This window comes from Condylura cristata, unplaced genomic scaffold (assembly GCF_000260355.1).
Source record: "Condylura cristata isolate star-nosed mole 26May11 unplaced genomic scaffold, ConCri1.0 scaffold00008, whole genome shotgun sequence".
NCBI lineage: Eukaryota > Metazoa > Chordata > Mammalia > Eulipotyphla > Talpidae > Condylura > Condylura cristata.
This window is the reverse complement of record NW_004567109.1, coordinates 47,289,929-47,317,623: the sequence shown is the minus strand read 5'-3', so window position 1 is coordinate 47,317,623 and position 27,695 is coordinate 47,289,929. Positions and strand designations below refer to the sequence as shown.

The window sequence follows — 27,695 nt, the reverse complement described above, 5'->3', positions numbered from 1 at the left end:
AAGCTTCATAGTACTGTGATTAACCCCTTGTGCAACCAGGGAGGGAGGCCCTATTCTTTCAGTATTCTACAGTTCTCTATATTTTGTTATGTGGCCAAGGGGTCTCAAGGGATAGGATGAAGATAGTAGAAGCAGAAGGTCTTGACTTCTCTGGTACAAAGCATTTATGTTGTGTTCTCTCTCTCTCTCTTTCTCTCTCTCTCTCTCTCTCACACACACACACACAGAGACACACATACATAGAGAGTGCAGGTTTAGCATACTTTTTCTTTGAAAGCAGTGAACGTGGATTTGTGCATAGAGCGTGTACAATGTGACGTTATAGATTTGGCAGAAGACAGGGTTTTCTACATTTTCTCCAGGTCTTATTTTGCTAATTATTTTCTAAAAACGAGTGCCATGCAGTTTCCTACAAATGGAAGGTTTTTTTTTTTTGTTTTTTTTTAAATCTGGCAAAAGGCTTACTGTCATTTTCACTTTCTGGTACTGTGAGTTTTAGTGCTTTATGAGCCTTTTTTGAAGTAAGAAATAAGGATCAGCTTCATTTAAGATAACTAAGTAAATGGCATTTTAAATCGTTCTTTGATTATGCCCCTTTTTTATGGCAAACAGTATTATGCCACTGATTTTGTTTTTTTTTTTTTTAATCGCATTGTATATTTGAGATTACAGGCTTATTCATTAATCTAACATAGAGTCTCTAAGATGTCAGAGCTAGGAACACAAAAAAAATTTGCATTACTTTAAGGTAATGATCTGTACTCTTCAGTTCTTTGGAATCATTTCTTATTGTGGCATAATATTTATACTGTATTTATTACTTTAAAACATCTTGCTGTAGTATGTAAAATTTTAAATTAGGGATATAAATTATGTGAGTTTAAAACTAGTATTTTTACTGTGGTTTTGATGTATGGCTACTAAAATCGGAAAATTAATTCTGTACAATTTGTTATTCTATCTATAATGGTTGTATATTAACAATTGCAGTAGAATATAATCAGAAAACAAAGAATAACTTTTAGTAAAGTTTGAAGAAATTGAATCACACATTATTTTTTTAAAAAGATTTACTTATTTATGCATACACATCTGGGGTACAGACCAGAGGTGCAAGGGCGGTGAGAGGGTTCACCAGAGACAGAGTGGGAAGCAGAACAGGCCGACTGAAGTACCCTGCAGAGGGGAGCAGTGGGCAGGTCAGGAGAGGTCTGCTGCACCATGTGGGTCACCTCCTGGGCGGGGATCGAACTCATGCTGAAGTGGCTTTAGCTTCTCAGTGTTGTGCTTTAACCCACTGCGCCACCATGGAGGACCCGATTTTTTAACTTACAGCAAAAATGAAGCTTCAGAAATAAATAGATCACTCTATTGTATCCCCCAAATTACTATTTATTAAGTTGTGATAGTCCATTTAGTTTAAAATATATTTTTAAAATAGGCTTTTATTAAATTAAGACTAAATGGTCAATGATGAAAATTGCTTCAGTTATTTTATTGACTAATCATTCTAGTCACAAAATAAGAGTTTAACCCACAAGTAAATTTTCGTGCTCTGTCAAAATAGATTGGCCAAATTAAAAGTTTTTTTTTTAAAGTGTACCTAACTTTCCTCTCCTTTCCAACAGATGTGATTTTCCTTGCCTATTGTAAACTTTGACATGAATTCATTAACTTGTCGTAATAATAGTATTAATACATGACTGAGGGGTACTCTAGGGTACCTATTACTCTAGGGTACTCTAGGGTACCTACCTATTAAGAGGTGGCATGCTCTAAAAAGGTAAGCCAAGTACACACATAGGCAAAAGAGGCCTACTTTAGCATGAAAGAGTTTTAATAGACTTGATATGCAAAGAGAAGAATGAATTTCAAAGAATAATTTTCCATTAAAATTCCCCAAGTCGCCAATCCCCTCATGGATAAATGTGCAGCCAATCAGGTGTGACATGGCCCAAAGTGAAGTCACCAAGGTCCAAAAGCTTGTCACAAGTCTAAGGTGCCTCCTGGCAAGGAACCACAGAAAGGAGTTAAATAGGTCTCAGAGAGATGAGACAGAAGTTGAGACTCAAAATTAACAATATCCTTAATCCACATTAACATAATCCATAACCACAAACTCCAACATTAGGTCAAGATAATGGGTGTCACTGTCACTGCCAAGGACAAGGGGCAGCTTGCCCCCATGTCTCTCACCCATATGCTCTTCCTATCTTCTAAATATGTTTCCTTCTATGTGTCGCCTCTAAGTCCTTTTTACATGTCTTCTTTTTGTCCTATCTCCCTACCTTGCTCCTTCTCAGCTGTTTTCCTTTCAGTCTCTTTCATGGCATATTGAGACTTATAATCCAAGGTGCCTTCAAGCAAATAGAGGAGGGGGAAATGGCACCTATTATTCTGTGTCCTTCCCCTTTTCATGGAGATGTATCTGTCACACTATTATCAAAAAGATGGCAGTTCATAAGCACTAAATTAAAAAGAAGTATTTTTTCAAATATTTGCAGATATAGATGAGTGCAGCGAATCAGCAGTCTGTGGTGATCATGCAGTTTGTAAAAACATCATTGGTGGTTATATTTGCTCTTGTGAGGAAGGTTATCAGACATCAACAGGAAAATCACAGTTCACACCTAATGATGGCACTTATTGTCAAGGTAAGTTATATTCAATGTATGTATTATCAAAGAACTATGTAAAATATTTACTACAATGTTGTAAAGTATCAAAAAGGTACACCTTCCTACAAATATATTTTAGCATTGACAAAATAAAAATATATATATATATCATCTTGTTTAAATGAAAGCTATGGACTATGTATTGTTCTACTTAACACACCCAAAGGAAAAACACAAAGAGTTTGTTGCTTGGCATATGTTAACGAATTAACCAGACCAAGTTGAAGATTTGTAAGCAAGAATTTATTACATGAATCAAGACAGAAAAAACAATCTCAAAGCTCTGTTTCCCCTTTCTAAAAGGAGTCAGTATTTTTATGGGAATATAGGGAGGGTAGGAGCAGGGTGAAATGCATGGAATGTTGGTTGAGTGGGGACAGTGTAATTTCATGACCAGATCCAGCCTCTGCATGAATCTCATGTTCAGAAAATGGCAAGATAAGTGACTCCTTAGGCAGCCATGCTAATATGCAAATAGATGTTAATGAGTCTAAGTTAATTATAGGCCACTGAGTGTCTACTTTGTGTATGTTGCTTTATAGTACAACCAGTTTGGGCCAGAATATATATAGCCAACCCTTTATTAAATAGCTTTAAATAGCTTTAAGGATTCTTCTGATAATGCAGACTCAGCTTTGTCAGTCTTGACTCCTGGGAAGTAACTACAATCTTCTATCTTTTACAAAATATTGTATATTTTAGTGGGCAAAGTAAATGCCTGGCCCTCCCTGGTGGCCAGCGGGTTGGAGCATAGCACTGAGAAGCTAAAGCTGCTTCTTCATGAGTTCAATTCCCGCCTGCCCTGGAGGAGATCCACATGGCGAGGCAGACCTCTCCTGACCCTCCCGCAGCTCCCCTCAGCAGTATACTTCGTGGATCTGCCTGTTCTGCTCCCCGCTCTGTCTCTGGTGAATCTTCTCACCCTCTGCATCTCTGGCCTGTACCTCAGTTCTATATAAATAAGTAAATAAATAAATAAATAAATAAATCTTTAAAAAAAAAAAGTAAATGCCTTTTCATTATGAATAAAATTTTTAAAATACCAACAAGGAAAACGAAAACTGTTAAGATTTTTTAATGATTAAATGAGAAAAAAAAATCACTGGAAAACATCAACACAATCATCTAAGGGAATATTATTTATTTATTTATGCATACTAGAACTAGGGTATAGGGCAGAAGTGCTGGAGGAGAGATGATTCACCAGAGACAGAGTGGGGAGCTTATCAGGCAGATGTATTGAAATACACTGCTGAGGGGAACAGTGGGTGGGTCACAGCAGGAGAGATCTGCTGTGCCATTTGGGACTGAAGTCGTGTCTCAGTGGCTGCTGATAGCTTCATAATGCTGTGCTTTAATCTATTGTTCCACCAGGGAGGTCTCAAAACAATACATTTTAAAGAATGTAATTATTTTCTTTTTTACAGAAAATATGAATCCAGACTGCCTTTCAGATAGCGATTGTATCACTGCAACAATTCAAAAAACTTGTAAAAAAGTAAGTAGATTAGTTGAATGACATTTGTTTAAATATTGGCATTTTAGTTACAGTTAAAATTCTTCCACTGTCACAATTAAGAAAAATAACAAGCAATCTCTCTGTGTCAGTTTTGAAATTATCTGCAAGTAGAGATCTCAGTATCAGGTTTGAGTCACAAATAGGATTAGTATGAAATCCCCAAAGTATTAGAGATGACTTTTATGTATTTAACTCATCTTATATTTGGTGTGCTTAAAAATTTATTTCAACAAAAGAAGCTGAGGAATAAAAGTAGAAACACACTATGACCCCAGGTCTATTTCCATAGACATGAACACAATTGCTTTTTTACTTCAAAGTGAATATTTCAAATAGTAAATAAATTAGAACACTTATTTGCATATGATTGAAAGTGTGAATCTCAACATGAGTAGCTGTTAGTGAAAGTAAAATTCCATTTTGTCTCACTATAAAGAATTTTTTCTGGCTGATTAAAATCTAATTCAGGTTGCTAAGTTACAATTTACTTTATAATTTATATAATTCATAATTATATAATTTTAATTTTTAAAAGTTAAGTTTTAAAAACATCAGCTTAACTATGTTCTGTCTTTTTTGAAGAAACTCATAAATTTTTGAAGTTATTTGCTAAACATTTTAAATAATCTCAGATTTAAGGGTTGCATATTTGAGTTGAGGTTTAGGTGGCTAAATTACAGATGTATAGGGCAAGAAAACCAAGTTCACAATAAATTTGATATACAAACTTTATTCCTGAAAAGATCCTCTCATGCTCTAAACTACTTTCTTTTTTTGTGCTCATTTGTTCAGCTTAGACACAAAGAACCTGTGACTTTGCTACAAGAAGTCTATAAAAATTCTGTGAAAGATCTTTCACCAATGGATATAATTACATGTGTAGAAATATTAACTGGATCTTCCCCATTACTGGGTTACATAAATAGCACTAGTTCAGCCAAGGACACTCTTTCTAATTCAACACTCATTGTAAGTATGTTGAACTTTAACTACAAGCTTAACTGAAATTTAATTTTTTCCTTACATCAGCAATTAGTGTATTAATCCAGCATCTTAAAAGACATGTTTTTTTTTTTTTCCCAACAGGAATATATAAAAACTGTGAATAATATTATACAAAAGGATACATTCAAAATTTGGGACAAATTACCTACAAATCTTAGAAGAACTCATCTTACAAAACTGATGCATACCGTGGAACAAACTACTTTAAAAATATCTCAAAACTTTCAAAAGACCACTCAGTTTGATACTAACTCAAGTGACATAGGTAAGAAGTCAAGTAAATTATAAAGCATTAGTGTTTCCAATCAAGTCCTTCTCAAAAAGGGAAGAAAAATAGCTGTTGATTAAGCTGGCATTTTATTAATGTAGAATTGAATAATGAATAATATCAGTGAAATACAAGATAAAAGAATGGGTATGTAAAAATTGCCACCTTTTTACCATCTACCTTTTCTATTCTTGAACTCCTTAGCATCTATGCTCAAAGTATATTATTCTCTTGTCATTTTGACTCAGTCCTCTCATAACTCGTTAGGACACAAGTTGACCATTGTTAGTTACAGAGTTTTGTGGATGTAGTATATTTAAGTTTCACTTTGGAATCCTTTGTTTTTGATAAAATGAGGCAATCAGCATAGTAAATTTAGAATGCTTACTCCACACAATCACACTTTTAAGTATTCAAAATCTTAGATCATATTGAGGATACCTATAAGGTTTTTCTGAAAAGCAAGATACATTTTCTGAATCATTGCATATACACATTCATATTTTTTTCTGGGTCACATCCTGTTATGCCAGTAGATATTCAAAAATGATTAGCTCATCAGTATTCATCTCTTACTCAAATTAAAGTATCAAAACTTGTTACTAATAATATATTGGAGCATTACATTGCTGTGATGTTCCTATATGATAAAGGTGAAAATATAGCAGGTAAGAAAATTATCACTCAAGAATTTCACTCAATGACTATATATAGTATGCTAAACTATAGATACTATCCTCTAAGATATTGTAGTAGCTTGTTTCTGATTTAGTTATTATGATTTATGGACCCCCAGCATATATATATATATATATATATATATATATATATATATATATGTTTTGTCTTTTATGTGACACAATAAAGATTAAATTAAGTTTGTGAGCAGTAGAACTAAAGAATTGTATTGAAAAATTAAAAACAAGTGAAAAGAGTTAAACTTTATCAGATTTTAAGGTAGAAATGTACTCTTTAGAAACATTGATTAAATATTTAAAGTAAATTTTAAGATAAAAATTATAATGTCCAAACATATCCAAACTATTTTCATTTTGAATATATCCTTATGAGAAGTTAAAATATAATAATGATGAATGAAATTGACTAAACTAATTTCAGAGAATTTTTGATTTTCATTCCTTTGTTTCAGCCCTCAAAGCTTTCTTTTTTGATTCATATCACATGAAACGTATTCATCCCCATATGAATGTGGATGGAGATTATGTAAATATATTTCCAAAGAAAAATACTGCTTATGATTCAAATGGTAAGATTTGGACACTCTTGTATGCGACATGTCAATTATTTGCAATAAATAGTGATCATATACTTGATTATCATATATACATAATATACATTTTCGTAAACCTATATACATGTAGTATCTGTGGTTTTCTATAAAAATATTTTATATTTATACAAAGACTTTCTGTATTTTTTTACTTGAAATTTTCATTCTTATATAAATGTGTGGGGAAAACTTTAAAAAATTGATGATAGCTGAGCTAAAGTTGTTTATATTGCTGCATGGGGCCTTGATAGTTATTACATGGACTACATTAGTGCTGGATAGCATGGCCATTTTAACAATGTCTGGTCTTCCAATCCATAGAAAGAATATCTTCCTATTTCCTTGTGTCTTCTATTTCTTTTAACACTGTCTTATAGTTTGCATTGTATAGTTCCTTCACATCTTTTGTCAAGTTTACTTCTTGGTATTTGATTATTTTTGCTGCAATTGTTAATGAATTTTCCTTCTCTTCTAACTTGTTGCTTGTATAAAGTATCCATACACTTCACAAAGAAAATGTATTATTAATTTGTATGTGTTTATTAACTAATAGTTTGTTATTATTATTAGGTTTTTATTATTATTTAGGTTTTTAGTGAAATCTTTTGCAGTCATTCATCTGCAAGTAATGATAGTTTTACTTCTTCTTTCCCAATTTGTAGTCCTTCTTTATCTTGCCTCATTGCCCTAACTTAAGACTTCCAGTACTAGAATTCAGAGACTTAACAAAGAAGTCAGACCTGACAAGCTTTTCCTTTCACTTAATCTCATATGACCAAGCAGCTACTCTCTTTAACTTTATTGTTTATCTGCTCTGTTAAAAAGCAATCGGCAGCTGAGAGCTAAATTTACTTTTAGTTGCTGTTGTTCCCATGTAGGTCAAAACATGACATAAGGAAAACATGAATTTTAATGTTTTATCAAATAACATGTAATTGGCCATAGATACAAATGAAAATAAGTATAATACACCTGTCCTCTCTTATATAAACATAATTTTGTAAAAGGACAAATTGTCTTTATTGTTAAAAAAATTTAATTCATTTAAAAATAAACTCTTAAAAACTTTTTAATCTTTTTTTCTTATCAATGTTATACTCTCCATTCTTTCTTGTCACTTTTATGCAGCCGTAAGAAATAGATGGCTATAAAACAAAGCAAAAATAACTAAGCCATACTGTCACAGAACCCATAGCTCTTACTCTATTATATCACATTCCAATTAACCAAGCACACATATAATATTTAGGAGTGAATCCAAAGAATGTGTTAAACTGTTGCAGACAATTTTAGCAGTGTTTAAAGGTTAGGAATAAAGACATTGCAAATATCTATCATGGTGACAGATGATCAAATTGTCTTAGAATTAATACCTCTAAGAGAACTTGTCTGAGTAGGTTTGTTATATTTAATAATAATGCATGCAAAGTCTGACATTTGAAAGGGACAGTAATATCAGCTCTTAAAGTACAGAGAAAATTTGTTTTCTTCAAGGTTGTCTTGTAAAAACAAGGGCAAGTCTAAAAACAAATAGCCGAACCCACTCAATAGCTACAGGTGGTTTTTCATTTACTGATAAAATCCATAAATAAAACTTGTCAATTAGTTAAAACATGCATAGTGTCATTAATAGAAAAATAAGAAAGGTACATGAAAGTATAAATGAATTTTTATAGAGTATAAGAAAATAAAGGAAGGTCAAAAAGGAAAAGAGGAACTATAGTTTTGGCATAAAAAAGATAATAGATTTCTGTTATTTATCTTTAAATTACTTGTGAAATTGGGATAATATTTTAGATAACAAAGTAGAGCAGACTGGGAAGCCCTAGTGTGTGCTTTTAGTTATTATTAAGTAAAAATAACAATAAAGCAGTTTGGGAATGATGATTCTCTAAGGTGTTCATGGAAGTCTACATGGAAAAATTTGGTCCTGCAATTAAACATCAGTAAAAACCATAATTCCTCCCAAATCAATAGTTTGCCAGTAGTTTGGAGTGCTATGAATGGATCATTGTAATAAAATAGTGTATTATTAACTTTATTCAAAAGAAGAGAAGTAAAAAGATAAAATAGGCATAAAGAAGAAAAACCACAAAATGGAAATCTATTAACAAATGCATATGAATATTAATTCTGAAATAAAACCTCATAACAACACCATAATTTACACTATTTAAATATATGCTCTAGCTATTGAATTGAAAGCTATGTTAAATAAAGGAAGGTCAAAAAGGATGTTTTGTACTTAGAAAAGATATGGTAATTTTAAGATATAAAAATTTTCATAGGGCAAAAAAGAGTGGAATAAACAATGGAAAGAAATAAAAACAAGAAAGTATGAATAATTATTAAGTAGGAAATGACCATTTTATTAAGTGATTTCAAGTTTTTAGTTCCTGTGGTTAGTGAATGAACCTCAGCTTCACTCAAAGAGATGAAAGTTTGACAAGAGAATTAAAAGCTAGATCATGACTAGAATTAGTGAGAAGTCATAGGAATTAAAGAAGATTTAAAAATGATGAGAATGCATAAATGCACAATATTCAGGAAGGTTGTAAAAAGTGATGATTTTATCTGTCAAAAATCATGTTACCCCAAATCAAACCTTCATGTGAAATAAATAATTCCCTTTAGAAAGAATGATGAATAATAGATTTCTAAAATCTTATCTTTTTTGGTGCTTTATTTGACTTTGGACCATCACCTATTGCAATCTCTGAGAAGTCACTGTTGCATGAATTGGTTCATCTGGGCTAGGTCAAGGTGATATCAATGTTTCCATGACTTGCTTCTCAAGCCCTAATCAGTGCAAAGCAAAGTTGTAATCTCTTGGAGACATCAAAATTTCTCTAGCCCAATCATGATACACTAACAAATTATTTCTTTACATTTTCTAAGTTGGAAGTTTACATAATTGATGTATCTTGATTTCCAAGAGTATCTTGGCAATGCCTCTTGTAGTGCCTTTCTGACTTGAAATATAAAAAGTTAGTAGCACACATAATCTTATCCAAAGAATATTATTAGTGTGATATTGCAGTATGGATAGTTCCCGCTCTGTGTCATAGTCCTTTGAATTCTTTTTGGATGATATTATCAACATTTGTTTATGTTTTTCAAATTATTTGTAGATGTCACAAATTTGAAGGGACAAATTAATGTGATACAGTGCTCCCCCAAGTTTTCCCAGTAAGCTAAAGTAAACATGTTTCTAGTTCATAACATATAACATTAATGATATTAATAACATCTTAAATTTTACAGAAGACTCTTATATTGTTTAATTTGGTCCTTACCTTATTGTAGTAAGTAGCTAGGTTGTTACTACCATCATTTTATTAGTGCGAAAGGTAAAATCTGAAACAGTTAATTGCTTTGACCATGATCATTTAAAGAGCAGCAGTGACAGAACTTCTAATTCCAAGATTAAATTGCGAATTTAAAGTGTTTAATTTAGTGACTGTAATTCTGTACAACAAATAGGGGATGGATATGAACTAGATCACAACTAAATGTTAAATATCTAGATGTTGAATTGTTTACACACTCAAAATCAGTGATAATTAATGACTGCAAAAACCTAGGCCATTGAATCCATTAGCAGAGGTGCAGTATCCAGGATAAAGGAAAATGTCATGGGTAGTCCTGCTACATTTTAGTACTGGTTTCTATACTAATGCACTACATTTGGGGAGTGTCAGGATGTGTGAATAAATGGCTGCCTCACACTGTAATAAATTCTCTAGCCTGAACCTGCATAACCATACGTCATTAACATTAAATAGGACACACTTCAGTGGGCTTGAGGTTGAACTCAGTGGCATCTCACAGCTCAATCAATATAAATGTTCTTAATACTGTAAATCTGTAATAATAATTCCATCCCAACATCTTTATAATTTGTATATTTGCATAATTAAGTACTAACTCAAAAGTTTATCTATGAATACACTTCACACCTTGGCTCTTATCAGGACATAAATAGATTTATCTAAGATTATTCTTCTCCCAAATATAGTTTATATAAAGGGGACACTAACACAATTATCAGTTTCAAAATCAGAGAATATGTCTTAATATTACTAATGGTGTATGTATAAATGTATTAAAACCCACATTGCAGTACCTGAGTATTTATATTGACTCCCTTATAGTATAAATTTTATCTGTTCAATTTTTACGTTTAAGAGTTTTAGTTTATTTTTATAAGATGTTCACTAAATATACTTATTTGATTGATAGGCAGTGTTGCAGTTGCATTTTTATATTATAAGAATATTGGCCCCTTGTTTTCATCATCTGACAAATTCTTATTGGAACCACAAAGTTATGACAGTTCTGGAGAGGAAGGAAAAGTCATCTCTTCAATAATTTCAGTCTCAATTAGCTCAAATCCACCCACATTCTATGAACTTGAACAAATAACATTTACACTAAGTCACATAAAGGTAAGTTGTTTTTCTAGTGATTCTTAAAATGACTTCAACTATTTTTTATATAAAATAGTCTTTTTTAATGCTTTTTGAACTTTCTAATAAATACCAAAGAACTCCACATAATTAATTCTTTGAAATCAACTGTGTTAGTTTTTTTGTTTGTTTTTTTGTTTTAAGATTTATTTATTTATACATACAGAACTGGGGTACAGACCAGAGGTGCAGCGGTAGTGAAAGGATTCACCAGAGAGAGAATGGGGAGCAGAATAGGCAGATTGATGAAGTACACTGCTGAGGGGAGCAGCGGGCGGGTCAGGAGAGGTCTGCCACACCATGTGGATCTCCTCTGGTGTGGGGCTCAAACTCATGCTGAAGAGGCTTTAGCTTCTCAGTGCTGTGCTTTAACCAGGGCGGACCCAATTGTGTGTTAGTTTTATTTTCAAGTATTTCTCATTCCTTGAAGTTTACAACCTTAAGTAATGTATTTTCTCCTTCCCTTGTATTTTTTTCTCATTTATCTTTGCTAGAGGATAAGGTCAGTGATAAATTTTTTTTTTTCCTGTTTTGCTCAAAGTTGTTGTTTAGTAGCTGGCTTAATGACTAAGTTCTAGTGAATAGTCAATAAACATTTATTGTCTAAAGATAACATGGTAATATATGCCATGCACTGCTCTAATTGACAGACACAATCTCATTTGATAATAATAATTATTAAAGAAATTTACTGAGAGAGGACTGAAAAATATAGCATTGTTGCAACAGAAACTTCGGCCCTACCTAGTAGCAATCTTCACTTAATAGCATTTCATGTTTCACTCTTTAGGCAGGATTTTAATGAAAGAAAACATTACTACATGTGTAATATTTTCCCTCTTTTTTATCAGTAACATGTCTCTTTTTCAGACCACAGATAAGAATAGGAGTCAGTGTGCCTTTTGGAACTACTCTCTTGACACCATGAATGGCAGTTGGTCTTCAGAGGGCTGTGAACTGACCTACTCCAATGAGACCCACACCTCATGCCGCTGCAACCACCTGACACATTTTGCAATTTTGATGTCCCCCAGTCCTTCCATTGTAAGACAATTCTTCGCTTAATATTTATGTCTAATTTATTTCTTTTTTTATGCCATTCAGTGAATCTTTTTTTAAAGATATATTTCATTTATTTATGCATACAATAGCTGGGTCTTGGCCAGAAGTATGGAGGGCAGAGGTGGAGATGGGATGAGGGGGCAAGAGGGGTAAGAGGATTCCTATCTGTCTCCTATGGCATATGTTGTCAGAACTTTAGGTTATTTTCAGCATGAGACTCATCTGGTCTAAAATACAGTAGGCTGTTTTACTTCATCGATTCAATTTTTTTCTGTATGCATACAGAAATGGGGTACAAGCCAGAGGTGCAGGATGGTGAGAGGCTTCACCAGAGACAGTGGGGAGCAGAACAAGCAGATCAATGAAGTACACTGCTGAGGGGAGCAGCAGGCAGGTCAGGAGAGGTGTGCCAGCCATGTGGGTCACTTCTGGCTTTGGGGATCGAACTCATACTGAAGCAGCTGTGGCTAGCTTGCAGTGCTGCATCCTTACCCTTTGTGCCACCAGGGAGGGCCCTGATTCCATTTTTAATGCTGCTTTTAAAGACCACTTATACATTAATGTAACATGAACTTATAATGACAATTCAGTTAAAAATATTTGATAACTGGTCAATAAGTATTACTACACTGATCACTAATACCATGATTAAATAGAACAGAAGGCCTCAAAATTTATAGAGAATAAAACTCGAAAGTGAATAGTTTCATAATATGCTTATTATATAAATAATTTCTTGCCTTTTCTATTATGACATTTCTTACTATATGTCTTAATCTTCACTAGATTACAGGATTTTTTTTCACCTATATTTAAACTGTATCAAGTGTACTTAGAAGTCAGATAAATCTGTCTAATCTACATCTTTCATACTTTAAAAGTAACTATCCAGCTGATTAAAGTAACATCAATTTGGCCCTCCCTGGTTATGCAGTGAGTTGAAGCACAGCACTAAGAAGCTAAAGCCACTCTCTGCAGCATGAGTTCAATCCCTGGCCCAGGGGTGACCATATGGTGTGGCAGACCTCTACTGATCCCCGCTGCTCCCCTCAACAGTGTACTTCACCAGTCAGCCTGTCCTGCTCCTCACTATGTCTCTAGTGAACCTTCTCACTGCCTCTGCACCTCTGGCCTGTACCCCAGTTCTCTATGCATAAATAAATAAATCTTTAAGAAAGTAACACCAGTCTTTCCAATTTCAAAGTCTCTCAACTATACTATTTCAGTGTTCTATGTATAAAATGTATTTGTACCCAGAATTTCTAATACCTGTTTAATGTGTTTTAGATAAATTGCTGCATAGAAATGAGATTTGTTCTGATCACTGACAAATCTGTTTTAATTAACCATTTTCACATTATGATAATGAATTGCCTTCCTGATATCATGAAACCAATAATGATAACATTGTTAAGCCATATATTAATACATATTATGCTTTGAATAAATCACTAGTTACATAACTGTTAACATCTTACATGATTTATGTCAGATTTCTCTGAATATTGAGCATTTTTGAAAGTACAAGTCTTAATGCATGTTTGTATTTTTACATTTTATGAACCTTTTGATTAATGTTTCACCAAAATGGAAGCTCATTATATGTTGTGGTTTTTTTAAAAGTTACCAAGTTATTCTCTTAACAGCTTTATTATCATTTTTCCTTAGGGCACTAAAGACTACAATATTCTTACAAGGATCACTCAACTAGGAATAATTATTTCACTGATTTGCCTTGCCATATGCATTTTTACCTTCTGGTTCTTCAGTGAAATTCAAAGCACCAGGACAACAATTCACAAAAATCTTTGCTGTAGCCTATTCCTGGCTGAACTTGTTTTTCTTGTTGGGATCAATACAAGTACTAACAAGGTATATAGATCCCCCTACTCACTATGTTCGTTTTCTAAATTTCTCAAAAATATTTGTCATGGAAACATGAATTATAATTGAAAGCTTAATGGGTTAAACATGTTATATACATTGTTCTTAATCTGCCCTTTTAAAATTTGATGATGCTAGCATATATAAACAACCTGTGTATCAATTTCATTAGTTCTCTCCTCATGATGTACTACACCTGTTACTGGCTGGCACACTGCAAAGGAACATGCATGCAAGAATGGTTTTCCTAATACAGCAGCTAGAACATAAGTAAATTGCTCTCCTATCAGTTAGATATTAGAGCATACTGCAAAATATTAAATTGCCTTCATATTTTTTTAAAGATCTATTTACTTATGCATACAGTACTGGGGTGCAGGGGCAGTGAGATGATTCACCAGAGACAGAGTGGGGAGCAGGATAGGCAGACTGATGAAGTATACTGCTGAGGGGAGCAGCGGGCGGATCAGAGAGGCCCGCTGTACCATGTGGGTCACCTCCGGGGTGGGGAATTGAACTGGCACTGAAGTGCAGCTAGCTTGCAGTGCTGTGGCGTAACCCATTGTGTGAGAAGGGAGGGCCCACCTTCATATTTTTATTCCTATTAGAAATCTTTCTAGGACAGAAACTGTTTGTAGCTTTTCAAGGTTTTTCTGAGAAAGGTGCCACAAAGCAACTACTCTAAACAGTATAGATTAGACCATGAGCTGAATGTTTCTCTTTTTTGTTTTGAAGTGGTATTATAACACTTTTAATTTATCTATCTCTCAATAGCCTTCAGTGCCTGTTTCTTTCAACTTCATCCCACCATCAACTGTCATCTTAAAACAATTCTTTAAGTATTTATTACCAGTTTATTGTTAACTATAAAATTCTTATTTTCAAGTTTTAGTTCAAATATCACTTCCTCACTAAAATAGTCCCCCAATTTCACCTAAGACCTATTTATTCTCCAACATAATTTTGTACTCTCCAATACATATTTAGAATGGAATCTCATTAAGTTTAAATTATGCTGTTTTAATAAGTGTGATATGTGTTTATTATTTTATTTTCCCAGTAATAGAAAGCATTAGTTAATTACAGAAGAATGTATTAGTGGTTTTTCTGTTGTCTTTAATATCCAACTCCAGTTCTAGGTGTGAAGGAAACATTTACAAATAACTTTTAGCTGAAATCCATCTTAATATTTAGCTGAACCCCATCTTAAAATAATCTTACAACAAAGTGATTCTATAATAAATATTTTTGCAAAATATATCACCATTTATCTGTTTTGTAAATTTAGTGCTTATCATTTAATCAAGATACTTTTTATGCTTCATTTAGCATGGAATTAGCAATAATTTTCATTCTTTGAGCAAGAATGAAATCGAGGATAGGCATCTCCAAACCAAAAATGAACTCACTAAGATATTATGCTTTACTTGTGATTAATCTGCACTTTATTGCTTACAAGATATATACGAGAAGTATAAAATCTTCTGGACAGGAACAGTGACTTATTCTATCACAGGCTTGGTGAAGTCTTTACATGGATGAAACACAATTCCATTCAATCAACTGGAGGTGAATATATTCAAAACCAGACACTTGAAAGGAATATTTGAATGTTGTGGAGTGTTATGTAAAGTAACACAATTCATAGAGAATTTTGAGAATTTATATTTTGACAATGCTGAAAAAACATGCTGATCATTTCTCGTTTTTGATTTCTAGCTCTTCTGTTCAATCATTGCTGGCCTGCTGCATTACTTCTTTTTAGCTGCTTTTGCCTGGATGTGCATTGAAGGCATTCACCTCTATCTTATTGTTGTGGGCGTCATCTATAATAAGGGATTTTTGCACAAGAATTTTTATATATTTGGCTATCTCAGCCCAGCAGTGGTCGTGGGATTTTCAGCAGCATTGGGATACAGATACTATGGAACCACCAAAGTGTAAGTTCAAATGGCTTCATAAGTATTTGACATGTAATTCTGAACATGCCTTTTACAGCATTGACAATTTTATTTTATTGAAGTACATACAAACATATTTATAGATTATTATCTTTAATTTACTTTTCAGGTGTTGGCTCAGCACAGAAAACAATTTTATCTGGAGTTTTATAGGACCAGCATGTCTAATCATTCTTGTACGTATTTTTAAATTTATTATTAGAATTCAGTAATGATTAAATTCAGAAGTGATTAATGATGATTAAATGGTACTTAAAATTCCCAACAACTGTTCTGAGGGACAAATAATTATGAGCAGTTTACAATGTATAATTTAACATTTTGCAATGTTACATCACTAGTGAGAAATATGTATGTACATTTTTAAAGTCAGAGCAACTACAGTACATTCTTGGGGGAGATTTATTTCTTTATAACATATAGGAAAACATTTTTTACTTATCAGTAGTATCTCAGCATACTTCAACATTGAGAGTGTACTCACAACTGATAATCTGGCATTTTAGATGTTTATGTTATTTAATCTTTTATGATCAGTGATCTTTGAAAATTAGACTGTCATCTTTATAGTTTTATCAGCCTTTTGTACCCTGTCATCATCATGAAAGTGATTTTAAACTAAATTGCAGCATCAGAGAAAAGAACCCACTATTTCTCATGAGGAGACAAGTTATATATTGATAGTCCTATTTCTGCAAAGAAGAGGGTCTTTTAATTCTTATTGGTAGTGGTTTCAAACCTACAAATTTGGCAGGTGTTATATAAAAGAGACTTTCTGTGTGTCTCAAGAGCATTTGTAAGTGCTGTAAGTTCTCAACATCATTCTGAATATAATAGTCTGTCAATGAATCTGGGAGGTCTGACAAGATTCTAGAATGGAATGAATTGTCAGTGGAGGAGTTGTGACATTATTTTGGACAACTTTGTACCATATGTTTTGACCATAAGTTAGCTATCTTTTTTTGAACTTTTTTGTCTCTCACTCTTTCCCATGTGATTTTTATGATTACAAGAAATCTGCTAAGTGTAGAAAGACTTAAAATGCAAAGCAAACAATTTTCATCAAGGTTTATTTTTTTAATTGTATGGGTAAACAAGATGTATTCAAAGGCTAAATTTCTTAAACATCATAGAAAATTGTATATACTTCTCACAATAAGTCTAGCAATTTAAAAAGAAACATTGGCTGGGTTTCAGGTAAAATAATTTCAGAGTTCATTTATCATAATTCCAAAATTTTCAATCCACATATGATTACTAAATAGAGTGCATTCATGTATTTTCTTATGTTGCCCAGATATGAATACTTTATGTGAAGACACTATTCTCATATTCTAATTTTACTGATTTTTTTTTCTCTTAGTGGACCATTTCTGATAGTTTTAGTAAAAATAATAGTTCTATGGGATAGAACTTTCAATAGTGAGCTGATAATTTTACTGAAAACAGAAAAAGTAGAGGCTTCTCTAAGATAAGAAATGGCAAGTGTTTCTTGAAATTGTTTTTGACTTTTGCTTATGTAAGGAGAAAGATAAGTTTGAATTATATTATAGTGAAGTCCAAAGACTTTAAATAGACTTGTCTAAAAATAAGTCCCCCAAGGTTCTCCTAGAAGCCTAAATGTCACGTCACAAGATCTTTTGACCAGGTAAATTAATGAACCAATTTATCCCTGATACAGAATGATAATTATTCCATTTATACAGGTCAGGCTAATTAAGAAAAAGATGAGGCACTTCAGCTTTACTCTAGAGCTAAGTGGTGTCAATCCTTGTAGTATCTTTAAAAACATTAGAAATTCCTTAAGTGAGTGTGAGTTGAAGTGAATTTATTTACTCTAGTGATCCCTGATTTACTATGCTAATGTTGACATACCACGGATATTATTTTTATGTAGACTTGTAATATGATATTAAGTGAAATTTCCCATTGTCCCAGAATAGTAGCTCCTTCAAGTGAAGTAAGAGTAATATTTACCACCAACATTTGAATAAGAGTCACTAACACTTCCCAATGGCTCTTACCAAAAAATCAGCCACAGTATAGCCCAGTGAAAGGACTGAAGAAAGGATCCCATGGCATAATACAGATTTGGGAGTGTAAGCTGAGAGCATAGTGTCAAAAAGAGAAGCTTTTCTTTTCCTGGTCAATGCACTGTGGTTGCACAGTATTAGAGGCCACAGTTCAACTAATTGCAATGTGATTTTCTACAGGCAGATTCACACTGCATTCTCTGTGTTATGACCCTTAGACTGCAAAGTTACATGCCTTCTTTTTTTGGTCACTTAGAACATAAAAGTCTTTAATAAGTCTTTGATAATTTTCTGTGTATTTTAATTGACCCCTTCATAAAGACCATGGAAATAAGTGAGGCAGGAAGAACCTATGTGACTGCTTTGTGTCCTGGATTCCTCATATGTAAAATGAAGTTAATGATGCCTGCCCTATAAAACAAGTCTATAGTTTTATTAAAAAGCAACACTTTAGAAAATGCAAACATTTTTTAAAATTTAAAAGGGAAAAATGCATATTAACATGGAGGATAATTTTATGGTTCTCTTTTTTCTACCTTTTTTTTTTACTAAACTTTAATACAAAATTTAATACAATTTTAAAACCCTGACTTGTAAATTAAAAAAATGTTATGCAAGGGAATGATAGCATGAATGTGTATATGTGAGTATGTGGGTGTGCGTGTATTTAAGTAGAGATCATATTTTTTAAAATATTGGTGAAGATGTGATAGCACTTGTTTGATAAGATTATGTTTTTATTACTTCATATAATTTGTTTAAAGTCTTTAGCATACTCTTTTGGAAAAAATGACTATCATAAAACAAAGTATGAAATATAGAGGAAAGCAATATAAGCTTAAAGCAATACAGACATTTATTTTTTAAAATAAAGACAAAATATAAATGAACCTTCAAATTTAAATAGAAATTAGCGGTGACTGCTCTTGACTGAGAGATATAAGATCATTTTCAGGAATTCTCTCAACAAACCTGGGAAGACTTGTACTCTAGAGAAGAAACCTTTTAGAACAATAGGTAATAGCTTTCATTTTTACATGGAATCCGTATATTTCTTCTGTGTAATAAGGTTCCTAGTAAATGGTATTTGCTCCTTTTTTATGAATAGAGCCCAGAAGCATGTGTTCTTCGGGACTATAATATAAAATGCCTTAAAGACATTTTGTAAAAGAGTAAGAGCTGAATTATTTCTGCACAGGTCCTGTTTCTAGCTATATTGTTTCAAAGGAATATTCAAACTTTCAATCTCCTTTGAAAACTGGTAACTACTCAGGTATTTGAACAACAGTGTTTCCTGCTTTGATCCAATGAAAGTACTTCCTAAGGTTTTCACTCCTTAATATTAAGGATCTCTTCGAAGTCTAAAGAATAACCACTGATCCCACTGATTTTAGCCACCAATCACTACATTCAGAATGTTCTAAGATTGTCACGATATGAAAAAATCTGGCCATGTTTTTGAAAGATTGAGCTATACAATGAAAGAGTTCTAAATCTTTGTAAAGTAAGCTGCAAAGTGTAGATAAATTTCCATTTTTCTTTCTTCAGTAATTTTCATCTTAAATGCTGAATACTATCAACTAAAACTAGTGCAACTGATTAGATTCTAGTACTCAAATGTAAAGAGCTTGAGAAAATCATTTAACTTTTAAGCAGAATTTAAGTTTTTCATAAACATATTCAGTATTGAAGAATAAAATGTGCTTGATTGATGCAAATATTAAGCTATGTCTAAATAAAGCATTTTCTTTAAAAATATGAGAGCTTCCCTTTGAATTTTAATTGCAACTCTTCTCATTGTTTCTATATTATTGCTCTTCCTCACTTCTTTTTTAGATTAAAAAATGGATCACATCTATGTTTATTAATTTTGATATATTCTTAATTACAGTTTTAATTTCACAAATTGCTCAAAATTAAAAATCTTATGAAACTATGTAAAGTTAGAGTATATCATACCACATATATTCTCCATGACAAACTACTCCTGTTCTTAATATTTATTTTGTGTCCCACCACATCTTTGCTTATACACTCACAGAGTCATTTATTGCTTAATGACAGGTATACGTTTTGAGAAATGAAGTTAGGTGATTCTTTCATTATGCATGCATCAAAGCCTACTACATATCTAGACTATGTAGAAGAACCACCATTCTATTTGTCATCCATAGTTGACCACATAATGATCACATAAATACTACCATCATGTGGCATGTAGCTATATTTAAGCTAAAATTTGATATAAATTCAAGCACACTGATTTATTACACTGCAATATATAATATTCATCCTTCTTTTTAGACTACATAATTCTACCATTTTGTTCATATTCTCATACCCTAATTTACTTGGCATCTTTCTTACAGATTGACATTTAGTTGCAGATTGATATTGAATGTTTCCAATATTTACTTTACTGCAAATAATACTGGAAAGACAATCCTTGATCCAATCCTGTGTGTGTGTGTGTATGAAAGCCATGATATTAAATATTAACATTTTTCACATGAGAAAATTCAAGACAAAGTCACACAGGGCATCCATTCTCTCAGAATGAGTAATTTGCAAAGAATATATAAATTATACAAAAATTGTAATAGAAATGCAAGTAGGAAGCATTTATTTTAATTTATATATTGCCTTCAAACTAGTTACTTTAACTGATTGCTCCCACCAACAATATATATGAGAATTTTTCCCACCAATAATTTAGGATATTTTTTCCAACAATAGCTATTGTTACCTCCTATGGTGTCTAAGTGGCTAAATTGGAATATACAAAGAGAAAGGAAGGATTATGATATTCTAGGACACATAAACAGGGGTCCTGCTGACATTTTGAGACACATCTTTGTTGTAGGATTTGTCCTGAGATTTATAGGGAGTTTAGCAACATGTCTGATATTTACCCACCACTACCTAGATGTGAAATAAGATGTAGAAAAGAAAACTTGTGTATGTGTATATACACACAACTTTTTTATACAACTATATAGTTATACACACACACACACATACACACCCAGACATAATCAAATGTCACTTTGTAGATGCCAGTTCTCTTCATTGGAAGGGCACTGGTCTAGATCTGGATATATTTCTAGAAGTGCATTTTGTTATTTTCATTAGATGATACAAATAAAAGAAAAATAATTATAATTGTGGCTTTGGCAAAGACCTTTGGATTACCTCACTGAAACTGTATTAGTAGGAAGACTATGCATTTTAAATTTTAAATGTTGGATATAGTAACATTAACATTTTAATTACATACTTTAATGGCATCAGAGTTGTTTGATGGACCTTTTAGTTACTTTGGAGGTTCAAACACTTTAATGTTCTAACCTTTTCACCATATTATGTACTAATAAACATCTCAGTACCTATAACAGTTAGCTAGGGTTTTCATATTACACTGACCTTGAAACAATAGGTAGCTGGAATTTTAACAAGAAAAAAGTGGAGTTAAAATAAAACATAAATAATACATTTGCAATTTCAATATATTATCAAACATGGGAATTGTATTCTTACTAGAAATAATTCCACAGATAATCTCTTTGGGACTCATAGTAGAAAATTTAATTAAAAGTGGATAATATCATAGAAACTAGAGTTCCAAAAAAAATATTGAAAAAAAAATCCCTTGAGTCAATCAAATCCAATTAGAAATAACTGACCAAGGTATAGTTCCTTACTGATAATTCCATTTAAATGTATTTTACAGTGAGTTAGTTATGTTACATAATGATATGTGAAAAGGAAACACTGTGAGTATTGATAAGACAGTCCTTAGAATTATTATTCACTTTACATTTGTAAAATATTTTAATCTTGACAAAACTCTTTAACATCAGAGTTAATCCTCACAAAAGCTTCTGTAATACATCAAAATAAAAAATAGTAGTAGCAGTTAATGAGAGATGTTTTACTAGATTTTCACACTATAATAACTATACCTTTACATTATCTATTTGTAATACCTATGGGGTTCTGCTCTTTATAACTTTTTAAAGAAATGTAGTTCTCCTTTGAGAAGGACTGCTTACACCAAAACAAATGCATTCTCATGCAGCCAACAAATAAAACCATCAAGCTTCAAGTTAATATGAATTCATAAAAAGCATTCAACTTGACTTAAGCATAGTACACGTTTTGACAATTCTTATACTTCTGATCATCCTCTGAACTAAACACAGTGCCCTTCTTCAAGCTGGCCTGCACGTAGAGGACACCTTCTTTGAGTCAATCTCTGTGAGTATCTGAAGGGATATTGCATGTATCTGAAAATATTTAACTTCCCTGCAAATAGAGATCCAAAAATATTTTGAGCCTATGTCCCCTTCAATATTCTCTGCAAAACAGGAACTACTCATTCTGAGACAATGGATGCCTGTGTGACTTTGTCTTGAATTTTGTTTCTCATAAGAAAAAAAAAGTGTTTAATTTCATGGCTTTTCAAGAAAGAAACATTTAAAATTCCTTATGATTAAAAAAAAAAAAGTACATCCTGATGGTAGCGAATCCTAACAAGAGCCCCAGATCTCCTTATTCAGAGTACAGTCATCACTCAATAGAACTTAATTCACATTTATTTGGGTAAAAGATAGTATTTTGTCTATATTTTTAAAAAGTGGAAACTAAGGTACAACAAGCAATTTACTCAGGATTATCCAGCTATAGGCATAGAGAGTGTAGAGGTAAATACAGAATTTATGAATTCACATTCTGAGCTGTTTCATCGCCTCCTTTCCTTTGTCTTCACATGCAAAAGAGACTAAATGGAGGAGATCTTTGTTAGACCCATAAAAAACTTGTTCCTATTCTTTCTGCCAGATTCCACAAATGGCTTCAAGATACGTTGTGAGAAGCCTAGCAACTGCAGACCTTCCACAAATTATTCATAAACTTTTATTCTTTTTTACTTGTGAAAATGTCAAAATAAATTTCTTCCCATCTTGTTAAAAAGGAGGGATATGCTGTCTTCTGCAAATATCTATCCTCATTCTTTATTACTTTATTTAAGTACTTGCCAAGAATGTCCAACAATCACCTAAAGTATCCTACCTAAAATCCTGACTACAACAGATTATAAATCAATATATAAAATTTAGAGTGTCTGGATGCTTAGTCTTCTTTCAGTTGACATTCATTTTTGATACAGAACTACTCTAAGAAAATTAATTGCATAATTAATATATGCAACTCTAAGATTAAATATTATTAAATTAACACAAGTAAAACAAAATGCGAAGAGTTAAGTAAATTATTTATTTATAGGTTCCAGAACTGCCATTTGAATGTAGGAAGTGTGGTCTAGCATTCATTTAATTTTTTTATTTTAAAAATGAATCAGTAACATCTTTGAACTTGTCAAATCATATAAGATAATGATATATAAAATTTTCTGAGTAGAGTCCATCAGCAAAAACTGTGTACCTCCATAAATACCTTTCATATGGAAAAATTGTTTACACTCACTAGTTTACTAATATTTTGGAATTAAATTATAAAATATATGCAATGCACATTACATAATATATATATGTATGTACACATATATATGGAGAGAGAGAGAACAGGTTTATTAGGGGAAAGGACAGGCACAAACAGGAAGAGCTGTCTATAATGCACATTATAAAACATACTTGTACTGAGCAGCTAAAACCACTTCAGCATGAGTTTGATCCCAAGCCCAGGAGGTGACCACATGCACCGTGGACCTCTCCCCTCAGCCGTGTACTTTGTCAGTCAGCCTGTTCTGCTCCCTACGCTGCCTCTGGTGAATCCTCTCACTGCCTATGCATCTCAGGCCTGTACCCAGTTCTATATGCATAAATAAATAAACCTTAAAAAAATTACTTGAAAATATAAAGTTAAAAGACTAAGAATAAAATAAAATTCATTGACTATTATCACCAATGATAATATCACTAAAAAGTATTTCATCTTTAAAAATAAAATATTGGTAAATAATTTTTCAAAGGTATAGATCAAAGTTCTTTTTTTTTTTTTTTTTTCATACAGATCTGGGGTACAGGCCAGAGATGCGGAGGGTGAGAGGATTCACCAGAGACAGAGTGGGGAGCAGAACAGGCAGATCAACGAAGTACACTGCTGAGGGGAGCAGCGGGCGGGTCAGGAGAGGTCTGCCACGCCATGTGGTCACCTCCGGGGCAGGCGGGGATTGAACTCATGCGGAAGTGGCTTTAGTTTCTCAGTGCAGTGCTTTAACCCGCTGCGCCACCAGGGAGGGCCCAAAGTTCATTTTTTTAGTGCTCACTTTCAATGTTTATCAGAGCTGAAACTGCACAAAGATACATTAAATCTGTACTTCAGTGACTGGTTGAGAAATACTACATTGACTTTTCTATTCTAGTACTCATTCCTTCTCATCTTCAGAAATGCTTTCTAATTGTATCTTCCAGCAGTATTACTGAAGGAAATGTGTATTTCAATTTACATTTAAGAATGCAATTAATTTTGTACCATATTATTTTCATTGTATTACTTATTAATTTACTTGATCACGAAAAACAGAGCTCTACTCCAATAATGCATGGCTTTTAGAATCTCTAGTCAAAGAAAACATTAAAACTGATTTATAAATGTATATTATTTTTATTATTGTTTTATTGTTATTGCAGTACTATTCTTTTACATCTTTGCTAGTATTTTGACTGTGTAAGATTCAAGTCCCCCATGTATAGTAATTGTAGCCCTATTTCCACTAAAGTAACCATAGTCCCCTCTTTTCCCCCACTCTGACTTCCCCTTTAAAAGCCTAAGATAAATGGTTAATTTTTAAGAACTGGTTTTAAAGTTTGTCTCTGCTCTATTGCTTGTTTTTTCTAAATTTCTCATATAAGTGACACCATCCAGTATTTATCTTTCTCCTTCTGGCTTATTTCACTTCATACAATCCCTTCCAGTTCCATCTATGTTGCTGCAAACAGCATGATAAACATGTATTATTGACTTTAAAGAAATGATGTGCATGATTTAAATATGATTGAAAGATATGCATCTAAATGTATATTTCAAGTACTCCTCTTAATAATTTGAATTTTTGAAAAATATCTCATGAAATCTGTTTAGATCTTTGTGGCTTTTAATTTGGCGGACTCACATGAACTTTCAACTTGTATGGCAAATAATTTACTCCAGGACTAGAAAATATGTCAGTTCTATAATTTTCTCATTTATATATTCATTATCAGTATTAATTGTAATCTGCCTTGCACTTGGAGACATTTGATGACTTTTTCATTTTATTAAGACTGCACAGTATAGTCTAAGGATTATCTAATAGGTGTACATAAAAATGCTGCACTGGACTGAAAGCTAACAAAACCTTTAGGAACAAACATGTCCTTACAAACAGCTCACAAGACATGTGACTCTATAACATGGATAAGATGAAGGTACCTGTGTTGTCTATATTTTAAGTTGTGAACCTTAATTTTTCCCTGAAAAACTATCAGAATTCTAATATGTTCTTCCTATGCCCCAACAACTACTCTGGTGTTCCACTTGAGACCACTACATGAATCACATTAGATTTACCATATTTGAGCTAAAAAGGTTATAAATCTCTGTTATTCACCAACACAGGAAAACATACCACACTTTTAGATCCTTGACCATGGAAGACAGTGAGTACAGGAGGGAATCACTGACATCACATACCAAGTCTGTTCAATGTTAACAGACCTCCACTGGAATCTTTACTAATTCCAATGAACCCCAATTTCCAGTAACCAACAATATCACTACTCATTAATGTTTCATTCTACTTTCGACCACTTCTAAAATGAAATAACTCTTTGAGGCTAATATAAAAAAAATTCTAAACAATTACATACTTGAAATTTCAGATGTCAATTTAACTTGCTTTAGTGGGCCTTCATTTTAGATTGGTAGTTTTGTAAAGTGCTTAGGAACATAAATTTAGAGCAGCTATTAGTGGTGAATCTTGGCTCTGCTACTTCCTGTTATCTCAGATAAGCTGCTAAACATTTACTTCTTGCCTTAAATTTTGAAAAATAATGCAATGATAATAAGAAAAATAAGAATATCCTATAAAATTGCTGAGAGGGTTAAAAGAATTAGAAAAGGCAATCTGGAACATTGTCTATCACACAGAAAATAATCAATAAATTTGTTTATCACTGATTTGAGTCTCATTGTGCAAGTAGGTTACAGTCATGTGAAAATTGCTATTTTATCTCAGAACAGCTCTCCATCCAATTGTAGACCCTAGAGTTCAATGCACAATGGTAGAGTTTGGCCAGGCCTGGGTATATATTTTTTTAAAAAGATTTATTTATTTATGTATACAGAACTGAGGTGCAGACCAGAAGTGCAGGGGCGGTGAGAGGATTCATCAGAGACAGAGTGGGGAGCAGAACAGGCCCGCTGACAAAGTACACTGCTGAGGGGAGCAGTGAGTGGGTCAGGAGAGGTCTGCTGTACCATGTGGATCACCTCGGGGAGGGGATTGAACTCTTGCTGAAGTGTCTTAGTGCTGTGCTTTTACCCTTTGCGCCACCAGGAAGTGCGTTGGGTGTTTGTTTGTTTTTACTGGATTGTAGTAGGCTACAACCTTTTATATTCTTTCATCCATTATAAATTTTTAAAATATCTTATGAGTCTTAGCACATACAAACCTGTTCAGGCCGCGTAATAGTTACATCATCTAAAAATTACCTCCTCTTCCTTTGAAGCCTCCTTTCAAACAGTTTTAGTTCAGCCTGTGTGAAGAGGATGATGCCCTTTGGGTTTTCTGCTAAAAGAAGCCAGTGTCCTCAAATTATAATAAGGACTATATATGAAAATAATTTGGTAGCATGAATTTAGAGTTGCCACACCATACATAGATAGAATGCCTAATAAACTTGTATTTCAATAAACATGAATAACTTTATGTTAAGTATGTCCCCCAAATTTTATGGGACATACTTATACTAAAACATTACTTGCTGTCTATCTGAAATTCATATTTACTGAGTATCCTCAATTAATCTTGAAACTGTGAGAAGAGCTTATAAAGGCAGAGGGGAAATGACAGTTGCTTCAAAGTGTAAGCTGCAATTATAATATACTAGAAAGGACATTATTTATTATAATCTGTTACAATATTTTTTATTTTCAGAAACAGAATCCATAATAAAGAAGTTTTTATATTGATTATCAGCAAGTGTGTAGAACATCAATAATAAACATGTTACTGATAAAGTAGTATTTTTTAAACTAGGTTTCAAATTTATAATTAAAAAGAAATAAAAATAAAAAAGAAACATTGAAATTATGGGGTATTATATATATATAATCAGCAAAAGAAAATTACTATAGGATTAAAAATATGTAGATTCATATTCATATATGAATTTACATGCTTTTCACCCTGTACATAACCAGCAACGGAAAACTAATACTAGGCGAAAAACATGTAAATGTATATGTATATAAATTTACAACTAAATTCATAATTTTTATAATTTGCATTTAAATTTATATTTA

At 32.6% G+C, this 27,695-nt stretch overlaps 1 protein-coding gene across 3 annotated transcripts in view; it reads left to right on the top strand.

The window, feature by feature from the left end:
- Positions 1-27,695, top strand: part of ADGRL4 (adhesion G protein-coupled receptor L4) — a 77,238-nt gene that overhangs the window by 41,213 nt on the left and 8,330 nt on the right. For 2 of the 3 annotated variants that reach the window (XM_012722036.1, XM_004679146.2), the window contains 10 exons: positions 2,505-2,654; positions 4,106-4,176; positions 4,990-5,166; positions 5,284-5,467; positions 6,621-6,737; positions 11,004-11,209; positions 12,101-12,274; positions 13,961-14,164; positions 15,896-16,116; positions 16,247-16,313. In XM_012722036.1, the coding sequence (XP_012577490.1) occupies positions 2,505-2,654; positions 4,106-4,176; positions 4,990-5,166; positions 5,284-5,467; positions 6,621-6,737; positions 11,004-11,209; positions 12,101-12,274; positions 13,961-14,164; positions 15,896-16,116; positions 16,247-16,313 (1,571 nt within the window). The remainder of the gene's footprint in view (positions 1-2,504; positions 2,655-4,105; positions 4,177-4,989; positions 5,167-5,283; positions 5,468-6,620; positions 6,738-11,003; positions 11,210-12,100; positions 12,275-13,960; positions 14,165-15,895; positions 16,117-16,246; positions 16,314-27,695) is intronic. The other variant, XM_012722037.1, reaches the window with a different exon arrangement.